The following is an 11,947-nucleotide window of genomic DNA, read 5'->3' as shown; positions in this document are numbered from 1 at the left end:
AAATGATTAAAACAGTTCTGCTTAAGCTGATTAATATGCATCTGACACGTGGAGCCAGCAAGCTGCATTAAATTTGTTTATTGTTTTATCATTTCTAACATACCATTTGCAGTTTTTGCCATTTCCAAACAATCTAATCAAACTGAAAACGACTGAGTTTGTTTACTTGAAGACCTGTATGTTTTACTGTGACTTTTTCTAAAGTAAAAACCTATTGGAAGAGCAGTAGGCCTGGGCTGGCAATAACTTTTTTTCTTATTGAGGGGTGAAGACAACTGAGGGTAAAAAGCAAGGTCTTTTGTGAGCATTCATAGGCCTCTGGCTTCATCTCTTCACTCTGTTAGATAGTCTTGAAAGACCAAAAGCTTACATTTGTTTGAGGCTTTGTGTTTAACTGTTTCAAGCTGTTAGATTTTTGCATGTATTTTTTTCAGTGTTGAAATCTTCAGAGATCCTCATGTGTCTCTTGGAATAAGTATTGTTGGTGGACAAACTGTCATAAAGCGCCTAAAGAATGGAGAAGAACTTAAAGGGATCTTTATCAAACAAGTTTTGGAAGACAGCCCAGCAGGAAGAACAAGAGCTTTAAAAACTGGAGATAAAATACTTGAGGTAAATGCAGACAAACCTACCTTTTCATTTGAAAAAATAAAGTTTGACTCAGCTTTGGAAGGATGGAAGAACAAAATACAACCACCGCTTTGTGAAGTATTGATGGCTGTGTTTTGAAAACCAAAAAAATACCCCTGCTGTCTTTTCTTTTTTCAGGATTTAACTGTGGAGATTGTTTAACATTCTCCTGTATATTTAAGAAAAGACAGGCGCTGAGAAATGAAAGAAAATAAAAAGACTTATATGAATGAAGAAGAAATAGTAATTTATGTTATAACTTGCTATGACTTCTAGGTGTGCGTTACAATATATGGAAGAGTTTGCTGAAATATATGGGTTTTTATTTTGTGTGTGTTATTTTGTATTTGTTAGCTGGTTTGTTGTCTGGTTTGCTACCATTTAAAGGAAATTGCTGATTTCAGCAAGTGCCTGAGATGAGAATGGCATTTTCACCTTGGGATTCAGAGATAAACGAGTAAAAATCAGGCCAGCCTGATGAAAGCCAGGAGTGGCGTTCCTGTGTGTACTTTGGGGTTGTGTGTGATGTTTTGAAAGATGTTTCAAAACAGATTTAGTTTACAAACAGGTAAAATCTGAACGTGTTATTATACCTACCATTCTCTGACAGTCTTGTTCTTTGTTTTTTGGAATAGAACAGTTGTTTGACAAAATATGTGGCCATCCTTATTGTGAATGCTAGCTAAGATGCTTTTCTTTAAACCAACCAGGGAAAATCCTTCAAAAATAATTTCTATTGACTGCTTTTGGAACCTTCCTCATATAAACTAATCTTGTGTGAATGTATGTGATCTCTTTAAAAGGTGCAGTTGAAATAACAAACTATCTAATAAAAACAAATGGTATTTGTTAGGTTTCTGGGATAGATCTACAAAATGCCACGCACGAAGAAGCAGTAGAAGCTATCAAGAATGCAGGAAATCCTGTTGTGTTTGTAGTTCAGAGTTTGTCTAACGTACCAAAAGTGAGTTTATTTCTATTTTTTATTTCAAAATCTAACACATTTGTTATATGCATCTTATTTTAAGCTTGGCTAAATTTCTTTTGGCAAGATCTGACAATTTGTGTCCCTATCCTTTCTGTTGGAGTTTCTGCTTGTAGACCACATCCTTGCTTACCTGGCTTGATTCAAAACCTTGTTTCTTTGTTGTAAATCAAGTTGATGTCAATTTGTTGACTAGATATTAATTCAATTGTCCCATCTGTAAAATTGCATCTGGCCCTGTGTATTCTAATTTGTTTATATTTCATAATGTAAAAATACACTCAATTGTCCAAATGAACAAACTATGAAATGATGAGAAATAGCCAGATTGGCACCAGCAACTCCCTGTAAAATGGGTCAGCAAAAAAAACCTGAAGTAGTCCTTCAGCAGTAAGTTGAATTTCAAGAGATTTAGCATCTCCTCATCTTCAAGGTGAAGGCAAGAAACCTCTTAATGCTTCTCTAAGAAAAGGCATATGATTCAGAGGAGCATTTAAGTGAATGAGGAGAAGAGGCAAGGTGTCAAACAGTGAGCACAAAAATTCAGTGTTTGTAATTTCAGTGAGAACAAACTCCTCAGATGCACTGCAGTGCACTTCTACGTAGAAAAACATGGAGTGCAGAGTGTGCTGGATGGCTTTATTATTGTTATTACCTAACTTTCAGGCGTTTTGCAGCCATAACAGTCTTTTCTAGTGTGTGTGTAATATGCATTGTTTTACAGGTGGTTTCTGCCATACATCCTAAGGGAATCAAAGTCAGCAAAGATCAGGATGCAAACAAAGAAAGTAAGAGTGAAAAGGTATTTATTCCATGTAATGCTACACCCAAGTTTTACTAAATCAAGTGATACAATAATGTGTTATAATGGCATGGTAAGCCTCAGTGAAGTCTGAAGTGAAACCTCAAGTGCTTTGTTGAAATTTTTTGATGCAAGTAGTTTTTGCCAAATTTCTGCCAAATGCAAGGCAGGATTCAGGCTCCCCTGGTGGTTCTCCCCTGGTGCTTTATATTGGCATTTTTCTGGAGTTGCTTGTCTTGCTCCACGGGGAGGCAAATTGATTCTCCTTTTTCAGTGGAAATAGAGAAATAATAGCATGCACATGGATGATATCCTTAATGCGAGGCTGTCTGAAATTCAGTAAAATTCTGTTATAGGATAATTAAATCAGGTAGGTCTCCCATGTTTCCTATTGCTGTGTAAAACAAGGAAATGACCAAGTGGTCTGCTGCTGGCTTGCTGATTGTGAAGCCATTGCAGTAACTTCTACAGCAGATTTAAAAAAAAGGAAAAGAAAAAAGGAAGGAAACCTGTTTGATATAAACCAGTGGATTTGTTTTAATCACCAGAGTAAGGGAAAAATTTAATTTCTCTTTTTTCATTCTCAGCCAGGTTGCTTTAATGGCATAAAGTATTTCCCTGGATGCCTTTCTTCTAGGAACTGAGTTGACCTCTGTAGGTTAGGTGCACCTTGGAGGCTGAAGAAGCAGTGACAGAATTAGAGTCAATACAATAACAATAAGTAATAGAGAACACAATAACTTTTGCTCAGTGCAGTTTAACGTGCCAACAGCAAACATGGCGAGCTTTTTGTTTGATCCTGCTCAATAATTTTGTGTAACTGAGAAGACCCCCTTATCTCTGAAAGTTTTTGTAAGACTTGTATCTGTCAGATCCAGATGCTACGAGGCTCTGTTATTCCCCTCTCCCCCCACCTCCCCCTCCCCAAAAAATCAAGATGTTGAAGCTTTGCTTTCATGCCCGTGGATAATACTGACAATGAAGCAGTTACAATCCCCTTTTCTTGGTTTTGTTATCGATATTTCTAATCTCAGAAGCACTCATCCTCTTGCAATGTGCCGCCTTTAATCTCCAGGACTCCAGCGTGTTCCGTTCTATAGCGTTTGGAGGTTAAAGAGGGAACCTAATCTTTCTCAGACCTTTTTCATCTATTGGTGCTGTAAACTGGTGGGTGGAATATAGAAAAGCATCAGTGCCTAAATACATAGCTCCTTTTTAGCTTTGAACATGAATTCACAAAGTAGTCATACTGTGCTGCAGCAGGGGCATCTCAGAGTTGGAACGATTTGCTATTAGTGGATTACTGGTCTTGTGTCCCTGTGGGAAATCACTGATATTTCTAGTCCAGTCTTCAAAGTCTCACAAAAGAGTTTGGTTTGAAAGTTGCTATTTCTGTCTGAAAAAATCGGCTTCTTCCTGTATGCTTAATGAGCTTTTCAATAGTGAAGATTTTTCTCTATTTAAACACTTGAAACAATTGAGCTTCTTGTGGACAAATCGGCTTTAAATTCTTTTGCTGATGAGCTGTTTTTAGCTGTGTTTTTTTGCCATTGTCTTTGCTGGGAGAAGCTGTGCTAGTTCAGAAACACTGTGTAGCAGTGTAGTTGAACATAACAGACACACCTGGATTCTTGGTGGGTTAGAAGTGATGTACAAAGCTCGTCCTGAGCCATAGCAAGATATTGGGTAAGCTTGTGTGTCTTGTGTCAAGTATTTACTGTCATAAGTGACTAAGGGTCAAATTTTAGGCTATGAGTTGTTAGCAAATTACAGCGATACTCATTTGTCATTGGTAGCTGGAAGAGGAGCTGCAGGTTTTCCATCTCTGTGTGCGTGGTAATGTTCTATGTGAGTCCTCTGACGCTCCTTGAGCCTTCTGGATTTCGTACAGCTCTGCCTCTACCGAGATCAAGCTAAAAGTGGCAGTTATTTGGTGTACTGTATGCTTAGGGGAAACAGCTGCCAGGTCTCCGAGTGCAGGGGTTTTGCTACCATTGGGCATATTTCATTTATTAGTGTTATGCCATCCTCAGTGCAGCATTTTTCTGTAATATTTTTTTGAACCGATGGGATGATGCCAGTCTAACCTCAGAAAACATGTGTAGCTGACAGTGCAGTTGGCGAGTGGAACTGATCCACAGAGATTTAGGCTCAAGAGTTTAGAAATCTACATGCAGGTTCAGCTTTCATTATACCCAACAGAAAATTTTATTCCAGATTTGATGTTTGGGTGTTCTGCAATTGCCAGCTATAGCAAAACTCATTATAGGCATTCGGGCTGCTCTAATGGCACAACGCGCTCGGTGTTCCCTTTCTAAAGTGCATCCTGCTATTAGCAGTGAGGTTGCATGGGATACGGTTGAATGCAATTTGGTGAAATCACATAGCCAACTGGGGCACTATCAGTTACTGTGAGCTATAAAACTGTTGCTTGGACGAAGGAGTGGCTGTTGTCATTGGATCCAGAGCCTGTTCTTACGCCTGCCATGCGCCGCTATATGCATCATTACAGGAGCTGTCTCTATTTATGTGAGGTAATAGAATTTGATTGTACATTTAATTCTATTATTATTATTATTAATTTTAACCAAAATGAAGTTGAGGGTCTGAATATTACTGTGACACATAAAAACTGAGTTCTTACTTTCAATATTAAAAGTTTGTTGGCTTCAGACAGTAGAAGACTTGGAGCATTTCTAATGAGAAATGAGGGTATAGTTTAGTGTTTATTTTCAATACTTGGTTAATATTCATATTTTCATGCCTGATACACAAGTATTTTGTCAACAACTGTTCATTCTCAGTTGTATTTTTTTGGTGTTTGCTGTTACTTCTTTTTCTATTTTCTTGCCTGAAAAGTCTGTGCTCCAGACTTCAGTGTTGTGATTAAGTGCTATGTATGAACACATGGAGCTAATAAGATGGTTTTTTTTCTCATGCGTGGAGGATACGAAGCATGTAATTATTTTACTTTGAATCCATCAGAGAAAGTATGGGGCCCCACCTCCAATGAAACTGCCACCTCCCTACAGAGCACTTGAAAGGCTGCACTCGGAGGAAGCCAGCGTGGATGAAGAGGAGGAGGAGGATGCTTGTGCAGAGAGTAAGTGGTGCTGCAGTCATGTCAGATGATGTTTGTGTGATGTAGATGATACAATAAGCATATCTGCCTTTATTCTGCTTGTGTTATGGAAGTAGTGCTGTGTGGCAATAGGATCGAATTCTTGTCCTCACTGAGGGCTGCTGATTTGTAACTTACCTGGCCTTCCCTTCCCATCCAGGATCTTAGAGCTGTCTTCTGAAGAGATAAAACAAGGGCTCTGTTTTCAGTCTAAAAAGGTCTAAGTGAGCTGTAGAGTGCTTGCTTTGGCAGTGGTGTCAGCCATGGAAGTCAGACTTTGTGCTTTACCCTTGTAATTTTGGTGGTAACTAAGTAGTCATAGGCTGAGAACCCTGGGTGCATGGTCCTCACCCAACAGAGCCTACAGTTGATGTGGGGCATTGCTATTCAAACAAAATAGTTTCCTTTAAAATGAAAATAGGTTGATTTATTGTTTCAGTGCTGTCCTGAAAGAAGCTGTCCCGTCTTTGTAACATCTTCTAGGGAAAGGTTCTGCAACTATCTTTGTTGGTTTGTTTTAAAACAAATTGCAATGATTAGTGCATTCTGTCATTCAGGGACTTAGAGGAGGACATTGTGCAACTTGAGAGTTTTCCACAGCATGACTGATATTCCACGATACTGCTTTATGAATTCCAACTTCGGGTAAATGTAGCACTGTTATCATAGCTTGTCTTGCATAAATTGTTCAGGCATATTAAAATCACAGATAAGAATACAAAATTATTTTCTTAAATGAGACGTTGTTGTTATTGCATTCTCATGCACCAAAACAGCATACTTGTTTGTTAGCAGCAATGACGTTTCTCCTCATCTGTTTCTTGGAGTGGGTTTAATTTTCCCAAGGTAGGGCCAAACCAAAGCAGACAGATGCCATTGTAGCTTTTGCCTTAGGAGCAGCAGGTATGGCTCCCACCCAGTTTAAGCTCTGATCCTGAGGCCTGCTGATGGGAAAGCTCTTCCAGCTGCTTGCTGACTTCCTCCTCCTTGCTGGCAGTGGTGTGCCATTGGAGAGATAATTAATGAGGTTGGTTGGTTTATTGGTGGAGATCAGAAGGTTTTGGAAGAAGAGGAAGGTGTTTTTTTGGTGTTTTGGGTAGTAAGTGGTAGTGAGAAGGAGCACTTGATCTGAAACTCAAGCATCTCAGAAGCTGTGGAGTGGACTTCCACAGTTTCTTTTCTGTGATGACTTGAAAAACAGTTTTCTCTGTAAATTTGAGCACAGTGTTATATTTGTGACCTACTCAGTGTCCCTAATTTTTGTCCTGATTCTTCATCACCATCCCAGCAATCTCAGTCCAGGAAAGTGCCTGCCCTCTTGACAGTGCCAATTTGCATGTCTGTATCGGTCTATTTCTTGTCCACTTAATATGCTAGCTCTGTGTTTTTTGTGAACTTAATGATTTACTGAGCTTCACTGAACATTAGGTGAACTTACTGATTGTCTTCTGTGTTTAGAAGATCAGGTGTCCTGAAAGGAAGAGGTGTCATTTCAGGTGAATTCATGTCATAGCTTCCCCTTCTTTCATTTACACCCTGTGGTTCTCAATCTGTGCCAATAGTGTTGAAGACCTTAGAAGGGCAATCAGAGGTTGTAGAGCTGTTAAGTCTGTGTACTCTACTTGTGCTACTGATGGATTTAGTTATTTACTTATTTAGCATTCTTATTAATGCAACTTAAATGTCATGAGCCAACTCATCCATTTCTTTCATACGACAGAAATAGTTTACTTGTTCCACTTCACACTTTTTCTTCATGCTTCTATACATACTCTCATATTCTCATGTTCTTCATCATTTCTCGTACTGAAAATGAAAGCAAAGCACTGTTAGACTTCCTATTGTAAAACAGAAAATGTTTCTTTCCTTTCTATCCTGTACTCTGTTTCCGTGCACTGCTGTTTCCGTGTTCGGTCTGTTTTCCCCTTAAGGTGGCTGAATAACCTTTTGATATTGATTTCCTTTCCCCTCTGGGGTTTAAACTCACTTGCCTTTTTGCAGTGCTCCCTTTTATTTCTGCTTTTCCATCACTGAAACTGTGGCTTTCATTGCTGGCTCGCTGTAACAAACAGGCATTTCTTGTAGGTGTTCTGCCTTCTCTTTTCAAAGGTAGTTTTTCATCAGAAAAGGGTAAATCCTTGTTGGGTGTCAAACTTGGTTTACAGAAATTTCATGCATCCTTCATGTTTCTGTGGTTTAAATGCTGAGCTCCACTGGCCCTGCAAAGAAGATCCAGAGTTTTATTTATTTTTTCAAATAAGTCTTCTTGCATCCTTAGCTTCAGACCTGCTTCTCTTTATATTCCAAATTAATTTGAACCATTAATGTCTCAAAGATCATTTTCCAAGCTCCTAAATAGTGTTTTGCTGCATACTGAAGGCAAGTTGAAAATAGCATTTCCTCCATATATATATTTTTTTTAATTTCCAGTGATACTATCAAATGTGAATCAGTCTCCAGCTCTGACTCTGTGTAGTGCTGCTTGTTTACTCTGTGCTTTGACTTCACTGTTTTAAGGCTTCTAGTTCACATTTTAAAATACTTTTTGTAAAACCTGAATCCTTTAGAGAGGGATGGCAGTTACATCTGTAACAGCTGGGGAAGACTAAGCTTACAGGATTTGTAGAAGACAACTTGTTTCCTTGCTTGCTTATTTAACTGTTTGGCAGACCAGCTTGGTGATTCTTCATCCTGCTGCAAAAAGAGCCTTCAGGAAAGAGAAAAAAACACACAAAAAAACCCTGAAAATATTACAGTGCCAGGTGATTTTGGAGGATGTCACTCTCCATAAAGATTTATTCTTTTTTAGGTTTCCCAAATGTTAAAAACATCAGATTTCGGATAGAATTTAAAAAAAAATAAATAATTCAAAACAAATAGAAGGGAGGGAAAGCATACAAAGGAGCCATTTGTACGTAGGAGCAGCTGTGCTCCAGACTGTGTCAATAGGCATTGGTGTGTTGTTTTTTTTCTTTTAGAGGCTGTAGGTGTGCACTAAGAGTCTGCTAATAGACTAATGTGCACCCTGTTGTGGCTTATTGCTGTAATGAGGGGTTAGCAGTAAAAAGAAGCAGAGGAAATGGATGGGCAGAGCAGTTTGTAATGGAATGTTTTGTAAGCTTTTCCTTGGGGCATTCGTAGCTGTACAATTTGGATATATTTTTGTAATGGAGTTGAGGCAATCATAACTTGAGAGGCCTTTAAAGACAATTAGAAAACTGGAAAGACAACCACTGGAAGAACTTGGAAACTTGAATTGATAATTTATTTTTAGTAAAAGTTCTTGTCTAGTTAAGAGGCTGAGATTGATCCGGAGGGTTTCAAATAAACTTAAAATAATACAAATAGATAATAAAAAATAGTGAAAGGTGACTAAGATAATGGACTAGATGCTGCAGCGCTCAGACTTCCTGTCTGCAAGGATGTTTGACTGTATCTAATCAGGGGGTAATAATGTCCCCTTCTTTTTTTTTTGTCTGCAGATAATGCAAAAATCAATGGAGCTATAAGAAAGCATAATTATTTATCTTCCTAACACACTTTTGAGGAACGGCATTTCTTCTACTGAATCACAACTTCTTTAGTGTTTCAGCCACGTGTTCTCTTCTGTGGTCGACCTGTGGTTGCTTAGGGTGACAGAGGGGCAAGCCTCGCTGTGTGCGTGGGTTGGTTTGGATGAATGGACCCAAGGCTTTCACAGCTTCCACAGCATCGGTGACGCTGGTACTCATGGGAGAGGAGGATGGCTTTCATCAGAAACAAAAGCTTAAAAGATGGTAGAGAGGTCAGCTGAGGCTTAATGGAGTGTATGGCCGAGCACATGGAGTGCTTTAGGTGCACCCTCGGGAAGGTGTTTGGGTTCTGCTGTGGGTGAAGATGACAAAATACCATTGTGCCTTTGGAAAAATGCCAGAATGGTGAGCAGTAGCTGAACAAAAGCTTTTGATAAAACGGTTTAAGCCTTGAGTATCCAACAGTTTGGAGTTTGCCTTACGTAAAATGGTGCTAAAACAGAGGAGAAGAAATTTTAATGTGGGGGCTGAGGGGGCGGCAAGCCAAAACCTGTGATCTCCAGGTGAGGCAGCTTGTGTAGCCAAACACTGCCTCTCCAATAGATGTCACTGCAACCAACAGCAAATAGAGAAGATGTTCAAAGAGTAAGATGTAGCCTGGAAAAATGCTTCAAGCATTAGGAGAATAAAATTTTGGAAAAAAGAATAACAATTGCAATAATTAATTGTCTTAAATATATTAACAAGCGTATTTAGTGCTGCGCGTTTCTAAAGACCGTGCAGGAGTCAGGATTAGACAAACAGAGCAGTGACTTTATTTTCTTGCTGTGTTAATCTCTGTTTAATATGACTGTACTGCTAATCTGCTTTCCCTTTTCTTATTCTGACCCATCATTAGCTAAAAATGTGTAAGTTTTGTAGCCAGCCCTAATAGAGCATCCAGAAGGGCTGTGCATTCCAGGCAGACAGAAGCTGCTGTGCCCCATGAGGATAGGTTACGATGTTGGTGTCATTGCAGTTTGGGGCTGGGGGTTCGTTTGGGTTCCTGTAATTGTGCTGTTTTCTTCTCTATTTGTGAATCACGTGCACAATTTTCAGGATCTGATGAAGTACTGCAAAAGGAAATTACTTTTTTGATGAATTAATAGTAAAATTGCAGCTGGGGCTCCTTGTATTTTTTTTCTTTACTGTGTGCTTGTAATAATGCGCTGAACAGATGGCTTTGTGTGTGCTGTGATACATGCTCTAAAGAAAGGACAATGATCTTTAAAAATGAACAAATTAATGGCATTACCAAAATAACTGAGAATTTTGAGTTAATTTAAATGTGCCGTTTGGAGCAGAGAATTAGGAAGGAATTCCCAAAATGAGCGAGTGTCTTTATAAATGTAGGAAGATGTTTTATCTCTTTAATTACTAAATGAGGGATTGTGATTCTCTTCAATATTTTGGTTCAGCACGCTTACTGCCGTGAAACTAATACTGCTATTCAGAGTTGCAGTGAAATCCAAGTCAGGATGAAGTTTGAATTTTCCCTGTGCTTCTGATAACAGATGGGTTTTGTTTTCTGACACACTAAAAACCAGCAGCAAAAATCCATGAATTCCTATCAGTGTTGGGAAGCTGCACGATTTGCAGCATTGGTGAACAGGGTGTTTAGTGGAGCCGTTTGACTGAGGAATGCAATTTTTAACCCCTGTTGTTTGCCTGAGAAGGATGCTTTGATAAATAACGCCCATTAACCGTTCCTTTGCCATGCGGAGGGCCATTAAGCCTGGCAGTACCTGCAGCTCGCAGTGACACAAACAACCATTTGAGGTGACTCGTGTTGGGGATAGAGATGTCATTTGAATGCTAGCACAGCCAGGCAGTGCACAAACAGCAGCCGTGGAGCATCAGTGGGTCAGATGTGGGAAACCAGGGATCTGCTGCTCCCTGCATGCTTGCATAGGCAGCTTTCATCTGCTGGCAGATGTAACTGTTAGCTTGTGGGTAGCTTGAAATTAATATAATTGATGGCATCTCATAATAGAAACAGACAGACGGTTTGCCCTTAAGGAGAGAAAAATCTCAGGAAAATAGGCCCAAGGTCGTCAGAAGAAAGACGAGCACTGAGCCTGTGTATGATGAGGATTTGAGCTGCTTACAGCACTGAATGTTTGTCAGGAATGCAGATACCTTGAAGTACATGCTGGTACAGCAATGGTACAAGGGGGTTTCCCAGGTAAGGATTCGAATCTCTCTCTGTATTGTGTTTGTTTCCAGCAAGTCATTTTGAGCATGTTTAGTGATATTTTAGAACTAGGGAAGTGCTGGAGAGGAAAAAATAATGGCACGGATCTTTTTTTTTTTTCCTCTCAGATTGAAGCATGGACGTTTAGCATGATTAGAATATTGAATGCATTTAATATCTTTAATGTATTTTGTCTTCTGTTTCCTTATAAATCATTGTTTCTGCTGTGTGTTGCTGCTGAACATTCTTCTATTCAAAACTGGTGCGAGCACGCCAGTGCTTCAAGTATAAGAATTCCTAGCATTAAATTCCTTGCTGTATAGAATAATCTACTCTTCCATAACTGTTATTGTAATGTAGAGACAGATGGCTGAATTTTCTTCACTTTGCTTGTTAAGAATGTGTTAGGTAAATGTTTTTAGACTAAAATAAAAAGCTGCTGGGAAATCTAAACTGAATATTCAGCATTTTCGTGGTACAAAGAGGCAAAACAAGAAGAAAGCAATGTGATAATAAACAAACGAGCTATTTGCAATGAAGGATAATCTAATCTTTAAATATTGCCTTAGATTGCATTTGTTCTTAGGTATGATCTTTTCTACCAACACAACAACCCAGGTATCCAGAGAATAGCATTAAAATGCAAGGCATGAAACATCCCGAT

The 11,947-nt window shown here is 39.0% G+C and overlaps 1 protein-coding gene across 11 annotated transcripts in view; it reads left to right on the top strand.

Moving 5' to 3' along the window:
• Positions 1-11,947, top strand: part of PATJ (PATJ crumbs cell polarity complex component) — a 142,197-nt gene that overhangs the window by 59,171 nt on the left and 71,079 nt on the right. For all 11 annotated transcript variants that reach the window (XM_052666802.1, XM_052666801.1, XM_052666804.1 and 8 more), the window contains 4 exons: positions 435-612; positions 1,484-1,594; positions 2,340-2,417; positions 5,403-5,520. In XM_052666802.1, coding sequence (XP_052522762.1) covers positions 435-612; positions 1,484-1,594; positions 2,340-2,417; positions 5,403-5,520 — 485 coding nt within the window. The remainder of the gene's footprint in view (positions 1-434; positions 613-1,483; positions 1,595-2,339; positions 2,418-5,402; positions 5,521-11,947) is intronic.

The sequence above is a fragment of the Tympanuchus pallidicinctus genome, unplaced genomic scaffold (genome assembly GCF_026119805.1).
Source record: "Tympanuchus pallidicinctus isolate F22 unplaced genomic scaffold, pur_lepc_1.0 scaffold7, whole genome shotgun sequence".
Classification (NCBI taxonomy): Eukaryota; Metazoa; Chordata; class Aves; order Galliformes; family Phasianidae; genus Tympanuchus; species Tympanuchus pallidicinctus.
This window is presented reverse-complemented; position numbering and strand designations above follow the sequence as displayed.